Raw genomic sequence first — 13,022 nt, 5'->3', positions numbered from 1 at the left:
TTAATTTTCGTGTTAAATAATTTTTTTAAATTAAAATTCATTCTATACAGCAATCACATATTTGGGTACCATTTCATAAAACTTTCATGCTTAAAATGTTTAGGGAGAAATGGAAGACTGGTGTGTATTTTTTCTTTGAACTATCAAGACCAGCCATACACAGTACAGTTTATGTACATACAGTAATGTTTATGTTCCTAAATTAATATCGTTTATGACCTTCAGATGCGTTATGCTCCTCTTCTTTTTATGCTCAGCTACTAAAATTTCCCTTTAGTGGTAAAATTCCATATAAATATTCAAAATGAAGCGGATTAAAATGTGCACAGTAAAGACATTAAATGATTAAATCTTTTCACTACCAACCAATGCACCACGAGTGCCCCTGTCGGTCATTTTGGCCAGCCAATCACTTACCGCGGTGCCCTCCGGTGACCTGTGGTGGCTTGTGGGTAGGTTACTGTACCGCAGGTTTTTACCGCGCATTTTGAATGGCTGCATCTGTAGGTAAATGTGAGTACTTTAAAGGACAGAAGGCATGGCTAACAAAGCTATAAACAGAAGTAAAAGAACAAGTAGAAGTTAATTCCACATAGAAAAGTAGAAGAAAAACAGTTTCAGCTGTGGAGTCTTATTCAGGAGTGAAGGAAGGAGGCAGCGAGTAAGAATATGAAGAAAAGGGTTGGGTAAGAAGGACAAAAGAAAGAGCATATGAGAATGATAGTGTGTTCAAAGAAAATTGGGAAAGTGTGAAATGCCAAAATCAATAGCTGGTGGAATGCGTGATGAAGGGACTGTAGATGCAGTTGACCCACCACTAGAAGCAGCCCTAGCTGAGGTTGCAGTTTGTCAGTGTGACTATTTTGAAACAGGTGTCAAATGTCTTTCCAGAATAAATATCCTAGAATCCCTATTAATGTACTGTATACAGATAGTAAGGTCAATGTAATCAAGGCTGAGAGAGACAAAATGGGGAACTTCTGGTCTTCCTGTTTTTCCAGTGTTAATGGCACAGCACTTTCTGCAAGAGGTGCAATGATACATAAGATTGCTAGACAGACATGCACTCTTTTGGTGATCCTGAAGGGACACAGGGGCCAACATGTATACATGAAAGAAGGCTTCAGCTGAGGGGATATCCTGTAAATTGAAAATTTGTAATGACCTTGGTCTTAAGTAAAATGCATTTTCGGGTGCCGGAAATCCTTGTGAAGTGTTGGCTCATGTAAGGGCCCTGCTAATGCAGTGTGAGGGATATCACACTATGATTACTACTGGACCTAAAACAAAGTATTTAGATATCAGGTACTGACATCAACCCAGCAGTTTTCTTAAAAAGCAGTGAAAAATTAGCCTGAGAGCGCAAGTGGAAACTGTGGAAATACAATCAAACCCAGAATTAGAGGCACTTAATTTCACAAAGGGTTCTGGGGTATGGAACAAGCTACCCTACTATATTAAAGCCAATACCCTGACTTTCAAGAAAAGACCAGGTGAGATCCTTGGATCAACTAACTATAGACCACTAAGTAGGGTAGTCTATACTATCAAAAGGACCCTGTTACCTCATTTTGAGATAATTACTAGGGACAGTTTCATTGAGTAAAAAGGTGGTGCAGTTGCTGATGTTGCTCCCAAGGTTGGAGAAGGAAGAGTACAATCAGGATTTATAGTTGAAAATAAAGTCTTTCCTATTTTTGTGTTAAGACACACCCTTGTCAAACTAGGTCTGTGACATCAGGAACACAGTGAAGACAGATTGAAATGTTTGTATGAAGTTCTTAGATACCAGTATGAAGATGGGAAGAATATATTGTTGTATTGTAGAGAGGTTACAGCTCATGATGGTGCTACTGTAGCTTTTAAGGAGATATATTTTTTAAGAAGGTTGTTTGGTTTTCATGCTGCTAGATGGTAAAAGATTCTGCTATATTGTGGTCTAGGAAATCTGTCATAGTTTTATCAATAATTCATCTTGTGTGATAGAAGTATATGCAGGATTTCATTAATGTAATATTTGAGTTGGAAACTTTCAGCTGCCATTAATGTTTTATAAATAGTATTTTGTTGTGGGAAGAGTCACAGATGTTTTTAAAAAAATGTGTTGCCAGTCTGATTACCATTTGAGGTGAGTCAGGTCAAAAAAACAGATAAGAAATAAAAAAGGCTAAGAGCAAAAGTACTCCTGGGGAAATGAAATATGGTGGGATGTTGACCCAGTACAGTGCACTGTGAACAGGTCAAACCCCTATGGGGTTGAATGCTTGAAAAACATGTGAAACTATGAGATTATAAGCACTTTTTGCTTAAAGCTTTCCAATATCATTTTATATTTTCAGAATAAACGATATAAATATTGAGCTTACATTCTGCACCAATTAATTTATTCATGTTAGATGTGATCAATCACATTAAAGTGGTGCATTCATAATTCAAGATGTTTTATGTAATGTAAATGAAATCTTAGTTGTGAAATGAACTGTAACCTAGAACCGCTAGATTGTTTGGTTGCCAATATCAGATTTGGGCAATTTTAAATCCTGCTTGTTTGACATTATCATTAATTCAACATGAAACCAATGCAAACCATATTTCTTCATGATAGAAAGTGATTGGCAAAGTTTCAAAGATTCATTCTTATAGAATAAGTTTGTGATGTCTGAGATGCAAAAAGTATAACAGTGAGAAAAAATTGTTTGAGATCATAAATAAAATTGAGTTCAATTCTTTCATCTTATTTTCCAGGTTGATTCAATTCATCCGGAGTGTGCCTTAATTTCAGAGCTTTTAGAAGCCAAGTCTCTGTGTTTTGAAAAGCTACAAGAGGAGTCATTTAACATTACAGAGAAAAGTGGTAAGTAGATATCCAATCTATTAAAAAAAAAATAGAAATGTAAAACAAAGTGATCTTGTTACTGAAGGTAACAAGATTTTGAGAAACAGGTACCAAATCACAAAGAACTGCTAGCTCATCACAAGCCACCAGCTGCTCCTTGTACGATAATCCACACCTTTTATCAAAGTGCTATTTTTTTCAGTAATGCTTGTGGCAATCAAAATTCTGACTCTTCTGTTTTATTATAAATTGGTCTTTAAGCCCAAAACATAGGATATACACAGTATATGGAAAATGACTGGTTTCACAGTTTCGAGAAACTGAAGCTTAACACAAGTAGTAGCCCCAAATGTATGGCCTTGTCTTTGGTGTTGGGGAATCTCTTCTCTTGAGTTGAGAATCACAAGGCCTAGTTTGTTCATGGCCAAATTGTTTTATGTTCAGCTCTGTCTTTGCAAATCTCATCTCTACTTCAGAGAGAGGTTCACAGTTCTTCTAGCCTTGTGGTGCCTCAAGAAATACAAATGCCCCATCTGGGCATGTTCCAAGCATGCAGACTTGTCAGCACGAAATGAGTACCCACACCCTGATATCAAATAGTTTGACTTACAGATGGATTATAATTTTCTTTGATAAATATACCAGAAATGTCATTACTGCTAATCCAGTGAAGTCTTCAATCTTCACTCACACAGTATTTAAGAATTAGTACTCCTGGGAGCACACACTCATTGAACCTTTGCTATAATTGCTATAATATAATTTGTTTGGATATTTGTCCACTAGCTATATTTAGAGTACATTCATATCCATCTCTCAATAACAATACGTGAACCTCTTCCTCCAAATTATTCTTATCTGGTCTCCAGATCTTCCACAAAATCCTTATGGAAATTTTCTTGTAGCATACATAAATTGGCTTGCGCCTTTAAGGCGTCTAAAAAGGAAACTTCCCCGTTATCTTCATCCTGCCAATTACCATCCAAATTTTAACCTTTTACAACTCCTCCCTCCAAAATGGTTGAAATAAAATAAGGGCTTAGCCCATTAATAATACTGTTTGCCGTCTTGAAAGTCCTTCACTGTTCTGAATTTACTAGCTTTTCCTTTGTCCCTCTCTCTCTACTTATCAGAGCTTTTCAACATACATTAAACTATACCCTGCATTCAGCCCATATGAAATGTGACACTTCTTGGGGTGTGCTGTAATGCGAGGTTTAAAACAAACCATGATCAGACCAATGCTAGCGTTTTAACTGGCCACCTGGAATCTTCTGCTGTTCGTTTTCTGCACACAGCAATTAAGGAGCAATATCAAGTACCTCATCCTGGGAAATTCTGTTTGGCCAGACACACTTTAACCATCTCGTTTATTAGTGAGCTGATATGGTAATTATTGTGACTGCTGGTCTCTCTACAACTCTTGCCAAAGTAATACAGATTTAATTCAGGCAGCCCTGCTTTCTCTCTGTAGCAACTGTCAATAGCCAGTCCCTTCTGGTATTGGTGCTGGAGCCCAGTTCCTCCAAGGTTAAGATTTTTCACTTGCCCAACATCTCCTATATTTGCTACCAAAGGTCTGAGTCCCCTGAGGGTTTCTCTTTCACTTGTTCTTAAATATGGATCCATAATCCCCTCATGCATATTCAGTCTTAGTACAGTCTCTTACCACATGCACATTTTATACTCTCACAGAGATGAAACAATAAGATATTAAATAATTTCACTATGGCTTATCAAATGTTACAGCACAAAGGGATTAAAAAATCGATTTGCTTAATAAATGCCTTAATTTGGTGATTTATTGCCCTTAAAAAAAGTGGCGTTCTGGGGTTTAGCCTTAGCAATGTCCTCAAAAGTGGCAGCATATCAGCCATCCACACATCCATCCTTCCATTAATCCATTCATTAGAGATTGGTGATGAAAAGTAGTTTTAAAATAATGTTCTGGAGAAGGAATTACCTTATTCTCACTAATTTATGCTAACCTGTGTGTAAAGGCCTTCCCTTTTCATGTTTTCCAATTTATTCCTAATCCCACACAAAATAAAGGGGGATTCTTACTCCTGGTTCTTAGAGCTAGTTTTCCGTTCACTTAGCCAGGCAAGCCAATAAAACAAAAAATGCAAATCACACATCTACTTCACCTTATTTACGGTTTGGCCAAATTTCCAAAATAACATTAGACTTACAGTATGTCTTTTTTAAAATATATCACACAGCAAAGAATATAACAAAAACTTAACATGCACATGTTCAAAATGTAAATACTTCAATATACAGAAAATTAAAGTTGATATACTGTATCTGTTAATATAGTTTGTTGTTAAAGTGAAAGTTATAGATTCTGATACAGGTATCTAAAGATTTGTTCCTACTGTGTATCAACAACCTGAAAAAAATGTTTTTTGCTCGGTGTTCAGAACAGTTAAATGATTACAAAATACTTTACATAAATGCAAATAAATGCCTTAGAAATTTCTAGTCCTGGGTTTATTTCTAGCCTGGAGAACCTTCCACGTGGAGCTTGCATTATCTCCCCATGGCCATATGGATTTTGCCAGATACTGATTTCCTCCCACAGTTTAAATGCTTGCAGTCTAAATTACATGTGTGATGTGGCAAATGTGCATCCTGCACTGGATGTGGTATCCATTACTGTATATTATTGGAAAATGTTATAATTAATAATTTGTAAGTGTTGCTATGGTTCTTAAAGCAGAGGTGAAGATAAAGGATGCTCAGGTGAGAGACCGAATTGGATATAGATCCTGTTTAGGTTTATGTAACGTTACAACTGGCACGGCATAGAAGTGCATTATTGAATAAACATTAGTTGTCATTAAGTATGGGTATAGGTACAGTATGGATACAAGTGGGGTTCACTAATCAGAGCGCTTTTAACACAAAATAATTAATGTTTTTAGTTAAGAATGTTGGCATTGTAGTTGAGTCCCTTCACTATTTTAAGTACGGAAAAAGACCTTGGTTTTATGAAAATATATACTGTATATGCAATATTTTGACAATAACAGATTCATCCAAAGGTTGTATGATGTTCATCTATGGTAACTTACCAATAAGAATTCCAAGTGCTAGCCTTATGCATGAAGTACAAGTAGTTTTTAGTTTTAAATGCTTGTTTGACCAGTGTTATTTGATATCTTTAGACTTGTTTTAAATTATTCCTAATAGTGCAGTTTTTTTAATGCTTTATTTTTTATAAAAAAGATTTTCCTATCAAATTATTTAAAGGACGCTAACAATTAACATGTTTATAGACAAAAAGAAAAACTAACAATGCCATATTTTTAGCAATACCTGCAGTACAAATAACTCAGGTACCGAGAAACATTCCTTAAAACCTGCTACTGTAATTGATTTAATCACCTCGTTTTGATAGCATCTCTGATGCAACAGCATTGTGCACCTTATTATTTTTAATTGAAAAATGTTTCACCAATGTATTTTTCTTTCCAATATACTGCGAAGCGGCATTAAGCAATTATAGGATTCAATCAACTGTAGAACTTGGGAGATTAAAACACTAAGTCAAACTAAGCAAGAAGTACGTGTGTGATTAGAAAGTGTAATGTGACATTTGACCCTATTTGTTTTAGAATTTTAGGTGGTTGTCCATCAGAATTAAGCAGCTTTATTTTGCCTAAAAATGGCTGAAGTGTTAGGTATACAGTATCTGTAGGTTCTCCACTGATGTTTGACATGTTTTCAAATATAAATTAAAAAAAAAAGATCCATTTCAATAATTCTCTGCCTGAATATATCCATTTTCCATTTCTTATACTAAGCAGAACATTAGTAAATGTCTTACATAATGGCTTTCACAAACCACATGGCAATAAGTGGACAAGAAAAAACTTCCATTGGGATGGTTATCCTTTATCCCTACAGTGAAAATCTTCAGCGTGTAGCGGCAATGCTTGTTAATAAGACAGAATAAAGTGTTGCTGTGCTTTCCCAAATGAAGACCCACAGCAGCCACAGAGAAGCTATTCATGCAGGCTGATTTAAAGAGTTAAGGGACAGCTCCCAAATGGGGATGCACTTAGCTAAGCCTGGGTACCATGATCAATGGTCATCCATTGGCGCCTATCTGTCTAGGGAGTGCCAAATGGACATCTGGACTGCATTCCTAAGTGTCAGGAGTAAGTGACTCATATCTCACCTTGATCAACCAATCAGGGACTGGTAGGGCCAAGTAACCCACGTAGGTCTCTGATGCCCATGAAACTTTCAGCCAATGAACGAGCTGAAGTTCTTCCCGGTAAAAACAGGCAACACAGAGAGCCTGTAGTGGACTAACCTGCTGGGACCCGCAGTTAACTTTTCTCCTGTGCACAAACTTGGCTAGTTAAAGCCAGCACTAACTAGCCAGTCTTCAGAGAGCAGCACAGAGCATCAATCCCCTCTAGGAGGAAGAATGGATGGATTCTAAAAGTTTGATTCAGGAAGTTCTGAGATCTAGGTTACTTCTCCTTTGGTTCATGGTGTCCATTTAGTTTATTTTTTACTCAGATGGGTGCTCTTTTAAGCGTTGTCATCCAAACCAGATAACCTGGTATCTCTACATCACATTTGGTTCGTTGTTAAATGTGAAGAAAAAGCATGAAGGTCAGCAGCAAAACTATCCTTGAATTTAGGTGGAGCTAGAAAGATTCCAGAGGACATCCATTTCCTAAACTTGTTTCCTAAACAAGCACTGCATTTATGTTTAGTAGAAATTATTAGTGTGGATACCTTTCAACATTTACTATATATATGTTATCTATTCCAATTCAGAAATGTTCCCTTGAAATGTAAATTATACAAGTAATAAAATGCTGAGGGGAAATGTGAAAGCAAGCCCAAGTCCCATGTGACAGTTGTTCTGCTTCATTGATTTGATGCCACATTTGTAAGAGGATTTCTTCCATCAATGTGCAGAAGTGTCAATATAACACTGTTAAGAAACAGCTATGGTCTAGACCAGGATTTGGCAGATGCACAATGAAAGGTTAATAAGTCACAAAGAAACTAAGTTATAAAAAGAAAAAAATATGCTTGTCTGCTCCATCTCTGAATTATGCTTACCAATGAAAACTCTTTAATGTAAAAAAAAACATTTCAATGAGTTTATTTACTATATTACTTTCAGTGGGATCAGCCTATATTTTCCACAAACTCGAAATGGCAAACTCGAAATGCGTATCACCACATTTTCCATACTAACTGGCAAAATCAACTATCCTAAGGATGTTACAAACCTCTTGGAGAGGTGAATACAGATTTGTTCAAATACCATGATTCTCACACTCCCGAGTTGTGAAAGCATTGTTTGCTGTACATAGAATGTCCAATGACATTTTTTAGACAAAACACGCAAACTGCTTTAAGGATGAGGCAGACATGGCTGAATTAACAGACCATAGTGAGTTATGGAAAGCAAAAAAAGTGGTTTTACTTCTGTGTCAAAAAAAGCAGCAGCTATATCACCCAAATTCCATACAGATGGACATAGACCTGGACGTATCTGGAAACTTGTTAAAACTTAATCTAGTTGAAATACAGTACTGGAATACATAGTGAAGAAAAAGACTGAAAAAGATAACTAATCTTCAGGCTGATACTATTGTAGAATTACTGTGTTAGTTTTTACAACATTATGGAATGGTACAATAAAAGGTGCATAACCATCTCCTTATTTCCACTCTTGAAAATTGTAGCTAGATACCGTACATACATTTGATACATGAAATGTAATACTACTTTTGTTCCATTAGTATTGAAGAAAGATATAAGATGTGAAGAAGGGCGTTAACTTGTGACACCAGACATTCCAGGCTTAGAGTTATGGCAGGAAAGGGGGATAACTGATAAGGATTCCAGATGCCCTCCTTCTTAAGGAAGGAAACCTAACACTGACCATTTGGCCAGAGTCTGTGAACTGTCTGAACACCATGACCTCCCTCCATTACCATAATAATGAGCTACGTCAGAAGCAGCAGAAAAGGGCTATATAAACTGGAAGTTTTGTACCGGCACTTTGAACAATACTTCAGTTTTATTGTTCCTTGCATGCAATAAAACTCATCTGTTTAACTTCATCTCAGGATCCAGAACTTATTTGTCTGTTACAACAGTATCTTTCTTGTACATTTTAATAAAAATTGCCCACTTTTTTAGTGGATTAAGAAGGAATAAAGTATTTTTATTATGATATAAAAATTGCAAACACAGCTCTCAATAACAAAAGCAGGAAATATTACAGACCACAAATCAATAAAAAAGGAGAAAACAAATTGTACAATAATCTGCCAACTGAGCCTGAAGGGAAGACATTGTGCAGTGGGGAAAAAAGACAATACCTAATGTTTCTCCAAATTGGATTTATTTTTGAGCAGACAGATTTAAACCATTTAGAAAGATTCATTATCAAATGGCAAGGTGCAAAGAACCTATTGTATATTGCAGATAGATGTATCATCTGTGTTTTCTCTATGACCATAAGAGGCATTAACAAGAGAAGGAATTGGTCTTTACCAATTTTGTCCTCCATTGACAATTTCACACAGAGGCAATAAGATGCACTATTTAAAAGAGTATAATGCTAATGAAAAACATCTACCACCACAAACTAATATAGTATGTAATTTGAGTATAAACAGCTAACATTATTAAAATTAAAAAAATTGGAATGTGCCGTTATAGTTCAGTTAAATATCCATCTCATTACAAATGAGCTCTTCAAACCCCTCTTATCTAGTTCCCGACAACTACGTAGCACAGAAACTGCCCTGTGTCAAGTCACTAATGATCTTCTGATGGCTTCTGATTCTTGTTCTCTTTCTATCCTGATTCTGCTTAACCTCAGTGCTGCTTTCAATACTGATAACCACAATACCATATTTTCTCATCTTGAGACTGTGTTGGGAGTTTCTGACACTGCCCTTAAACTTAAATGGTTCAAGTTTTACTTTACTGATAGCAGTCACTTTGTCTCTTTTAGTTCTGAAATTGGACATTATAACACTGGTGTTCCTCAGGGCTCAATACTGGGCCCCTACTTTTCAGTATTTACAAGTCCATACTTGGTGTGCTATTACGATTGCATGATGTAAATAGTCACTTCTATGCTGACAATACTCAAAACCACGTCCATACTTAACACAACACTGATGTGGCTTTTTTTTACTTACTACATCTTTGACAAAAAAACATGGATGACTAAAATCTAATTTGAAAAACCCGGGGGTGATATTGGATCCGGGCTTGATGTTTGACCCACACGTGCAACATTGTCAATGTATCATTCTTCCACCTCAGAACTATCGCAAGACTCATCCTATGTTGTTTCAGCTAACTTTTGCTGAAAGGCTGGTCAACACTTTTTGTTTTCTCTTGTTTTGATTACTGTAACACCTACTCACTGGGGTATCTAAATCCACGCTGAACAAACTACATTATGTCCAGAATTCTGAGGCCAGAATCTGACCAGGTACAGTGCAAGTGATCACATTACTCCTGTCCTGGAGTCCTTGCTCTGGCTTCCTTTCAGGTTTTGTGTTGACCTTAAAATCCTCATGCTCACCTATAAAGACTCTACATGGCTTGGAGTTTCTGACACTGCTCTTAAACTTCTTAGTACCCATCCGAGTTACTATCATCCTACTGTCCACCTCGTATCCTTCATTTGACTAATTCTGGTCTCCTATCTACCCTGCCCGTCAACACTCTATGGGTGACAGGGACTTCTCCTGCTATGACCCAAAGCTATAACACCTGGGCCGCGAACCAAGGTCTCCAGCGTAACGCAACAGGGAGCCAGCTGCATGAGCTGAAGGAGACCTCCCTCAGCCTAGGCAGCTGAGGTCCCTGCTACGTGCAGGGAGGGCAAAGAAGTCACGGTGTCCGAACTAGCTCCACTACACTATGGTGATCGTTTCCTGCTTAGGCTTACCCGTCATAAACAGGGCTTCTTCAGACTTAGTCTTAGTAAAATAATAAATTAAACATTTTCTACAATTACACATGTACAAGGCATCTCCACCCCAACACTATGGAAATCAGTCACCTTACCTGATCTATTTCAAATCTAGACTTTTTCAGAAGGGCTTTTATGTAACTGGTTTGCCCCTTTCCTTTCCTAAAGTTTTCCAAAACCCCTCCCATCACCATTTTTTTTGGTTCTGTCAAGTGCCTTTAGAAGCCACTTTTAAAGGGTGCTATATAAAAGAGATTTTATGAATCATATTATATAGACTATCATTTTAAAGAATCATAAGCATTAAAACATTACTGACCCTGCCAGGCTCAAAGCCTCTTACACACGACATCAGCAATAGAAAGATGATCATTGATTAACACCGAAGCAAGGAAGTCTGGGATTTCCTATGCCTGTAATGAGTCTTCTGTGGGCGTATTCTGTAAAACTGTGTGCATAGTGAGAGTAGGTGATGTCTGTTTAGAAATGAATCAGCCACCTTCATGTGTCACCATCCCACACCCTTAGCATATCTACACATAGCTTCCATGTACTAGTAAGTGAAAGAAATTGATTCTTTTTTTTATTTCTTTGACTTCCACAAGCCCTATAAATACCCAGGGTAATAAAGTGCAGTCGTTGAACCCATCACATTACCTTTAATTTTATAAATAGTTGTACAATTTTAAAAAATATATGTGCTGTAGTAGTCATTATACAAATGCATTTGGAGTAAAAAAATTGAAAATCTTTTGCAAAATTATTTTTTTAATTTTTTTTTTTACTTCAGGCTGAGGTAGGAGAATGTAGGGCTCTAAGAATCTAGATAAAATGTGCAAAGCCTGGCAGTGTAAACATTTCCAGCTTCAAGGCAGGGGGGAAGCTTGCTAAAATGTAGGGGGACCAGAGTCTGTGATCAAAACAGTCATAACGTTTACCTTAGTTAATTACTGTAAGTTCTGGGTAAGTGATTGTGTTTGATCAATTAACAGTCCAGAAAACAGACCAAAAGATAAGATCAAATCAGGAGAAGGAAGGGGGAGAGAAAAGAAAGAAGGAAGTTGAAGTTTGTGCCAGGTGAGAGTATTACAATTTTGCCAAGAGAGCTTGCTGTTCTATAGCTTTTAGGGAACTTGGAGGTCCTGAGTGAAGAATCCCTTGGTTTAAAATTGCCTCTCCTACTTATTGGGTGCATTTTAGAATTGGTTTCTTTTTATCTTTTGGCACCCAGGTTAGAGAGAGTTAATCATAGGTTACATTCTATTTAGAATGCAACTAATCTCTTCCTTTGCTTTTGTAGACAATATTTAAGAGTCAAATACTTGGTATCTGTTTGAGGTTGTCTGGGTGGAATAGACATAGGTCTCTAGAAGTGATAGAAGTGTATTCTGGAGAAGTCCTTTACGAGTTGGTTATAATAATTTTACTTGACTAAACCCCTCGGTCAATTCCTGATATTTTGATTTTTTTTCCTCCAGAGGATATGAAAATGCACGTATAGTATATAAGGTAACCTACTTCATTAATCTCTGACTTGCAATACCCGTCCGGGTGACACCTAGTGACCATTATGCACCAGTAACACCACTATACAACAGATCAGATAAAATAATGAGAACTTACTATACCAGTTAAACTGAGGAAAAATTAAGGTGGGCTAGATCATATACAGTACACACACAAAGTAGAATTTATGCAGGTCACAGAAATTGACATTCATAAACCTAAGAGAACTGAATCTTTCCCAAAGGTCTCAATTTAATAACCGATTTGGAACAAGAAAAATTGGGAATACATCCTCTCAGAACGCATTAATCTTTCCACCAAATTAAGCTATAATTAAGTGCAAAATTATTGGGAAAAATACAATGTCTAGTAGGAATACTAGGATAAATAAGTTTAATCCTAGATAAAACTATAAATAAAACAGCATGTGAAGCAGATACTAAAATCATCTGGAGAACCACAACAAATTACCACTGAAAAATTGCATTGATGAAACTGCTTGTTTAGGTCATGTTGTGAAAAATAATTAAAGGTTATCAAAAGTATGTATGGGTGAATTTTTTTATATGCATTGTTCCATTTCAAACTACATACTGTATATAGCTACTTTGTAATGTTTATTTAGACAGTACATGGTCAAATGTTTTGTATTGGTTAACCATGATTAACATCAGGCTATGTAATGCCTCTCCAAGGTTT

General features: G+C 36.6%; 1 protein-coding gene across 2 annotated transcripts in view; it reads left to right on the top strand.

Moving 5' to 3' along the window:
* Positions 1 to 13,022, top strand: part of LOC102697166 (pituitary adenylate cyclase-activating polypeptide type I receptor-like) — a 52,782-nt gene that overhangs the window by 11,961 nt on the left and 27,799 nt on the right. For both annotated transcript variants that reach the window (XM_015354125.2, XM_015354123.2), the window contains exon 2: positions 2,746 to 2,854. In XM_015354125.2, the coding sequence (XP_015209611.1) occupies positions 2,746 to 2,854 (109 nt within the window). The remainder of the gene's footprint in view (positions 1 to 2,745; positions 2,855 to 13,022) is intronic.

Source organism: Lepisosteus oculatus, chromosome 6 (assembly GCF_040954835.1).
Source record: "Lepisosteus oculatus isolate fLepOcu1 chromosome 6, fLepOcu1.hap2, whole genome shotgun sequence".
Lineage (NCBI taxonomy): Eukaryota > Metazoa > Chordata > Actinopteri > Semionotiformes > Lepisosteidae > Lepisosteus > Lepisosteus oculatus.
This window is presented reverse-complemented; position numbering and strand designations above follow the sequence as displayed.